Source organism: Electrophorus electricus, chromosome 2 (genome assembly GCF_013358815.1).
Source record: "Electrophorus electricus isolate fEleEle1 chromosome 2, fEleEle1.pri, whole genome shotgun sequence".
Taxonomy (NCBI): Eukaryota; Metazoa; Chordata; class Actinopteri; order Gymnotiformes; family Gymnotidae; genus Electrophorus; species Electrophorus electricus.
This window is the reverse complement of record NC_049536.1, coordinates 1,759,949-1,767,448: the sequence shown is the minus strand read 5'-3', so window position 1 is coordinate 1,767,448 and position 7,500 is coordinate 1,759,949. Positions and strand designations below refer to the sequence as shown.

General features: G+C 46.3%; 1 protein-coding gene across 2 annotated transcripts in view; it reads right to left on the bottom strand.

Annotated features, from left to right (window-relative positions):
• The window catches only part of LOC113590718 (oxysterol-binding protein-related protein 10), a 64,892-nt gene that overhangs the window by 20,544 nt on the left and 36,848 nt on the right, over positions 1-7,500 (bottom strand). For both annotated transcript variants that reach the window (XM_035523315.1, XM_035523321.1), the window contains exon 7: positions 4,266-4,396. In XM_035523315.1, coding sequence (XP_035379208.1) covers positions 4,266-4,396 — 131 coding nt within the window. The remainder of the gene's footprint in view (positions 1-4,265; positions 4,397-7,500) is intronic.

The window sequence follows — 7,500 nt, the reverse complement described above, 5'->3', positions numbered from 1 at the left end:
TTAACCAAGCCCACGTGGCTTCACACCGACTCACAACAGTGATACAAGAACACCTCATGTCCAAGAAATATGGCCCACATGTAACACATGATGGGGGTGTCACAGATACCCAAGACCACATACAGTTGTGCTCATAAGCTTACATACCCTGGCAGAATTTGTGATTTTTTAATATTTTTTCAGAGAATAATGATAGAATGATAATACAGCTTTCTTTTATTCATGTTTAGTGGTTGAGTCAAGCCATTTGTTATCAAACAATTGTTTTTGCCCTTTTTAAAAATCATAATGACAATAGAAACTACCCAAATGACCCTGATCAAAGGTTTACATACCCTAGTCCTTAATAACGTGTATTGCCTCCTTTAACATCAATGACAGCTTGAAGTCTTTTGTGGTAGTTGTGGACTTTATTTTCCCAGATGGTGAAGCTGCCCATTCTTCTTGGCAAAATGCCTCCGGTTCCTGTAAATTCTTGGGCTGTGTTGCATGAACTGCATGTCTGAGATCTCCCCAAAGTGGCTCAATGATATTGAGGTCAGGAGACTGAGATGGCCACTCCAGAACCTTTTTTCAAGCTGTAGCCAATGACAGGTTGACTTGGCCTTGTGTTTTAGATCATTGTCGTGTTTGAACATCCAAGTGCTTCCCATGTGCAGCTTCTGGGCTGAAAAGTGCACATTTTCCTCCAGTATTTTCTGATAAAATGCTGCATTCATCCTGCCATCAATTTTGACCAAGTTCCCTGTGCCTGTGTAGCTCACACATCCCCAAAACATCAGTGATCCACCTCCGTGTTTTACAGTAGGGATGGTGTACTTTTCATCAAAGGCCTTGTTGACTCCTCTCCAAATGTAGCGTTTATGGTTGTGGCTAAAAGGTTAAATTGTGGTCTCATCACTCCAAATAACTTTGTTCCAGAAATCCTGAGGCATGTCTCTGTGCTGTTTGGCATATTGTGAGCGGGCTGCTTTGTGGCATCGGTGTAGTAAGGGCTTTCTTCTGGCGACTCGACCATGCACCCCATTTTTCTTCAAGTGCCTCCTTATTGAGCATCTTGGAACAGCCACACCACTTTTTCAGAGTCCTGCATGCCAGCTGACGTTATTTGTGGGTTTTTCTGACCTTGGCTTGGTTTCAACAGAATCCCTCGTTTTCCACTTCTGAAGTCTGATCACTGCTGACTGGAATCTCAGTTGCTTGGGTATCTTTATTTCCTTTTCCGGTTTTATAAAGTTCAACTATCTTCTCCCACAGATCCTTTGATAATTATTTTGCTTTCCCCATGTCTCATGCAGGGGTCTGTCAGGAGCCCAGTAACTTACTGACTCTTTATACACACACTGATTGACAAGCAAACAGCTCACAGATGAGGATGGTTACCTTTAGTAGCCATTTAAACCTGTGTGAGTCAACTTGTGTGTATGTTATCATGCCAAAACTTCCAGAGTATGTAAACCATTGATTGGGGTCATTTGGGTAATTTCTGTTCTCATTATGATTTTAAAAAGGGCAAAAACAATTGTTTGATAATAAATGGGTTGACCCAACCACTAAACATGAATAAAAGAAAAGTTCTATTATCATTATTATTCTCTGAAAAAATATTTTAAAAAATCACAAATTCTGCCAGGGTATGTAAGCTTATGAGCACAACTGTATATGGATGGTCAGATGGATGGATGGAAGGAAGAAAGTTTGGTGTTCACATGGATGGATTTAGGTGAGAAAAAACACATGAAATACTACCTTTCAACACAACTCCCTCAGAGAGTTTCAGTCAGTGTGTGTACATGCAGACAAGTGTGTCTAGACCATAGACCGTATCAGTCTAGACGGTCAGTGACATGAGCCGGGCTTCAGCGCACGCTTTAAAACTTCAACACAAGCTCGAAGCCAGTCAGTCATCCTCTCCCTCTCTCCCTCTCTCCCTCTCTCTCTCTCCCTCTCTCCCTCCCTCTCTCTCTCTCCCTCTCTCTCTCTCCCTTTCTCCCTCCCTCTCTCTCTCCCTCCCTCTCTCCCTCCCTCTCTCTCCCTCTCTCTCCCTCCCTCTCTCCCTCTCTCTCTCCCTCTCTCTCTCCCTCTCTCTCTCCCTCCCTCTCTCCCTCTCTCTCTCCCTCCCTCTCTCTCCCTCCCTCCCTCTCTCCCTCCCTCCTTCCCTCTCCGCTCCTTGTCCTCTAACTCCCCTATCCTTCTCTCACACCATCACACTCTCCAGGAGGGTTAGGGAATCTCTCTGCTCTGCATACTGTCAGAAACTAACTGAACTATTGATGCTTTTGATGAATATTTTACTGGTCTAGTTGCAGGACTCTTCATCTACTGGTCTCTAAGGGGGACATGTCTTCACCCTCTGTCTCTAAGGAGGGTCACATGTCTTCTCCCTCTGTCTCTAAGGGGGACGTGTCTTCTGCTCTGTCTCTAAGGGTCACATGTCTTCACCCTCTGTCTCTAAGGGGGACATGTCTTCACCCTCTGTCTCTAAGGAGGGTCACATGTCTTCTCCCTCTGTCTCTAAGGGGGACGTGTCTTCTGCTCTGTCTCTAAGGGTCACATGTCTTCACCCTCTGTCTCTAAGGGGGACATGTCTTCACCCTCTGTCTCTAAGGAGGGTCACATGTCTTCTCCCTCTGTCTCTAAGGGGGACGTGTCTTCTGCTCTGTCTCTAAGGGTCACATGTCTTCACCCTCTGTCTCTAAGGGGGACATGTCTTCACCCTCTGTCTCTAAGGAGGGTCACATGTCTTCTCCCTCTGTCTCTAAGGGGGACGTGTCTTCTGCTCTGTCTCTAAGGAGGGTCACATGTCTTCTCCCTCTGTCTCTAAGGGGGGCGTGTCTTCTCCCTCTGTCTCTAAGGGGGACGTGTCTTCTGCTCTGTCTCTAAGGGGGACGTGTCTTCTGCTCTGTCTCTAAGCTACCCTCTGCATCTTTAGTGCCATCATTTCCTCCAGTGCTGTAGGTCTCGTGGGTGTTAATTTTCCACATCAAAGGGGCATGACTCAGCATCACCTGTCTGACAGTGACCAGGCATTCCGCAAGGACCTGTGCATCTACCCTGTCCTGTACTTACACTATCCTCACTGAGACTGGAATCCGTTTGATTCTGTCTCTGAGATATTCCCACCTCATACTCTCTGTCTAGGCTCTGATAGCTGTGTAACTTAATCTCAGTATTTAGTTTCATACTAGTAGTAAGGCTCAAAACCAGTCTCTCTTTAATAGTAAGTAGTAAATAAGGCTCAGAACCAGTCTCTCTTTATAATAAGGCTCAGAACCAGTCTCTCTTTAATAGTAAATAAGGCTCAGAACCAGTCTCTCTTTAATAGTAAGTAAGGCTCAGAACCAGTCTCTCCTTAATAGTAAGTAACAAGTAAGGCTCAGAACCAGTCTCTCTTTAATAGTAGGTAAGTCTCAAAACCAGTCTCTCTTTAATAGTAAGTAGCAAGTAAGGCTCAGAACCAGTCTCTTTTTAATAGTAAATAAGGCTTAGAACCAGTCTCTCTTTAATAGTAAGTAAGGCTCAGAACCAGTCTCTCTTTAATAGTAAGGCTCAGAACCAGTCTCTCTTTAATAGTAAGTAAGGTCCTTCATGCTAGAGCTCACTGCAGCCACTACCTACAAAGACTTTCTGTTTATCTACATTTCTCATTTCAAACTTTCATATTTCTCCCTCTTCATTATCAAGTAAACAAACAAAAATAGCACCACTATCAACAAGAACAGAAATTTAGAAACATTATTAATAAACATATTTCTCACATTGCTACAGATCTTAATACCTACTCTGTGTGGGTGTAGGAAAGTGACACCAGAATCTGTCTGCTGATAACTGTGTCCATGCGAAAACAGGATCAGTATAAAACATCATGAAACAGGAAAAACCAGCAGACTTCAGCTCTTCTTTACTTAATATAAATCAGAGATTGAGTCATGATGTCACCACTTCTGGACACCTAAACTACAGTGTCTAAACTACAACACCCAGAAGGCTCCACTACACCCATGCAGAACACATTTCGGGTTGGTCAGTTATAAATTACCACCATGAAGAAAAATGTGACTTCATCTCTAAACACATATTTAAAACACAGAATAGCCTGACACTACCCCACCCCACCTCACCCCAAACTGCCCCCTGCCACACCCCCAGCCTGCTCTCACCCCACCCCACCTCACCCCAAAGCCTGTCCCCATCCTGCCCTTTCCACACCTCCAGCCTGCTCCCACCCCACCCAACCCCCAGCAGTGCAGCGCATGCTACATTACCTCTGTGTGCTGAGTAGAGCCTTTCTTCCTGAGCAAAGGTGAAGGTCCCGTAGAACACATTGGTGTTGCGCCTCCGTTCCGCACACAGTCTGCTGATGGTGACTTTGGGATGGTCCACACAGGAGCCCCATCTACAGGGATGACACAGACCATGAGAGGCCTCAGACCATCAGGAACCATGGCGCTATGGCAGTTAGGCGCAAGGCAACTGCTCCTGGGTCAGCCTGCAGATCGACTCTTGGAGCCATTTGTGAGGAGCCATCACAGACCTGAGCTGATCTGGAATCAGATCCCAACCCTCACGTGTTATTAACAATGCTAGTGGAAGCTGGAAGCCATAGCACTTGCTTTAGTAAAAAGGTCATCTTTCCAGTTTCATACATTTTAGAAACTGGAACAGTGGTAACAGACATCGCTAGCTTTACCTCATTATTTAGCTGGATTATCCCTTTAAAGAAGTTTCCTTCTTAAAGGTACAGTGCTAGCATTATCAGCTTCCAATCCTTGTAAGCCATGTTAGAATCATTTAGCTGAACCATCCCTTTAAAGAAATTTTCCATCTTAAAGGGAAAGTGCGAACAAGTAATGTTAGATTCTGTTTATAGTTAGCCACTTTAGCATTGGTTAGTGGAACTGTGGCTTTCAAGCTGTATTTCAGCATGGGAAACCTCTGCTGGTTTTGGAGCGCCGTGGTCCAGCCAGGTAAACGTTTAGAAGATGAGCTCCAGGCTGAGTCAGGAGTAAAACGGGGAGAACATCTACATCAGGAGGGAAGGGAGCTCTTTGCGTTGCGAAGCTTTAGAGGGAAGCAGACAAGGAGTTTACTAGCTAAGAGAAGATCGTCATAATCAAAATCATCACCATCATTCCATGAGAGACTGTTCTTCCGGGCACTGATTCCGAACCAGCGGCATTTGAACTTACATTGGTTAACAGATTTGGGGAGATGGAAAATGCTGATTGCAGATCAGTGACAGGGCACAACGTCTCTCACAAGCCACATACAAAATCACCATGGCAGGATGTACTTGACATCTCACTGGCATCAAAAATATGGCTTCTTATGAATTCAAGTATTCTAAACCTTGTTTTTTTTTTACTTTTCTTTTTTAACAGAAGATATAAAAATGAAGGGAAGGAAGAAAAGATGGCAAGTGTATCCACTGATTGTCAAAGATCTCCAGCTTGGAGTGCAAAGATGCATGTCTGGATGGGCACGCTCCACTTACACCTGCCCCGGCCTCTTGGATGGGCACCCTCCACTTACACCTGCCCCGGCCTCTTGGATGGGCACCCTCCACTTACACCTGCCCCGACCTCTTGGATGGGCACCCTCCACTTACACCTGCCCCGACCTCTTGGATGGGCACCCTCCACTTACACCTGCCCCGGCCTCTTGGATGGGCACCCTCCACTTACACCTGCCCCGGCCTCTTGGATGGGCACCCTCCACTTACACCTGCCCCGACCTCTTGGATGGGCACCCTCCACTTACACCTGCCCCGACCTCTTGGATGGGCACCCTCCACTTACACCTGCCCCGGCCTCTTGGATGGGCACCCTCCACTTACACCTGCCCCGGCCTCTTGGATGGGCACCCTCCACTTACACCTGCCCCGGCCTCTTGGATGGGCACCCTCCACTTACACCTGCCGCCATCCACTTGGATGGGCACCCTCCACTTACACCTGCCCCAGTCTCTGAGGCTCCCTGTGCAGCTTCTGACATTTGCTCTCTCCTCCATCTTCTGTATTTCTGTGTCTCCTTCATTTCTGCTCTGCGTCTTATAGCCAGAAGCATCTCTGAAACAGGACAAAGATGGACAAGGGGGTGTTCACCGCAGAGCCGGTTCACCTGGGGTTCATCTTAGCTCCAAATTATACTACATGGACTTTTGAAGAAGGCTACTAATACTACTAACCCAAGAGTCCACCTTCCTTAATGGTCTTTTACATCGAGTGCCGTCCTTGCTAGCAAAGAGCAATATGGACATCATTGTAAAATGCTGCTTTCTGTAACATCAGATGCAGTCATTCCTAATTTTACAAGCTCCCATGTTTCCTTACAAATGTTGGAATTGCCGAAACATTCCTTGCCATTGCCACAGATGCAAGATCACGTTTTTGTTCTAGATTTTCATGTACAGTTGACGACACTCTTGGAAAAAAAGGATTCCATGCAGAACACGCCACCATGCTCATTAGAGTGAAGCAAAGTGTGTGAGACTCAGGAACACATGGGCCGGCTCAGCTGCCTGGGCCTTACACGTAACGTCGACTGAGACATGCAGGGCTCTCTGTGGAGGAAAATAAACCAGAAAAGCGTGATGAATTAAACGAGGTCCGATTGTTTGGGATGGCCGTAGACCGAGCAGCCCGTTATTCCTCCGCAGGCGTTCTCTTCTCAATTCCCAGTTTCTGGTTAAGGAGACGTGGAGTTGGGTGAATCCTCAGTGCCAGACAAATGCCTAAATCCAACAAAACATGCAGAGAGGCCATGCATCCAGGGTGGCTGAGGGTGATCCACAAGTCCCGTCAAACATGCAGATAAGTTATTAAATTTCGCATTACCTGGTTTAGTTTGCCCCTTTGCTCATTGGCTCAGAGGTAAAGACCCCTCCCTCTATGTCCCTCCCCTGTGACCCAAGTAAAATCCAGAATCAGCTCCATTGTTTCGCAGGCCTCCATGGTCTGTTCCCTGCCTGTTTGCCCTGTTTGTGAGTCAGATTTACACTAATTTTACAACTTTGCATCTGTTAGCAAGCTTGAAGTTCACTTGCAAACCTGCAAAACAGTTTTGTAGGTCAGTCTTCAGCAACCACTCTGGCAGATGGGTTTTGAAACTGCACTCGTATATCAGATGCAACACGAACGTGCTTGAAATGAGATGTGCTCAATTAAGAGTCCTTCTGCTGCAGGGGTTTAATTGAACCTGGCTCTGATTTAGCCAATCAGTCAGCAAGATTAGTTTTTGATTACTGTTAGTGTATGGAGGCTTGACTAAACCTAGTTATGGAAGCACATCGAGGCCACCGAGGTCAAAGCCACTAAAAACAATGAAGTCCCACCCCACCCCCAAGCCCCTCCCAAGTTATGAGCCTGTATCCATCTCAGTCATGTCTACTAAGACACGCTGCCACTCCATGGACATAACGAGCCCAATGCTCTCTCACCTTCACTCACAGCAGTAGGCACGAGAGCAGGACGTCATGGTCCTCCACTCCACCTCCTGCTGG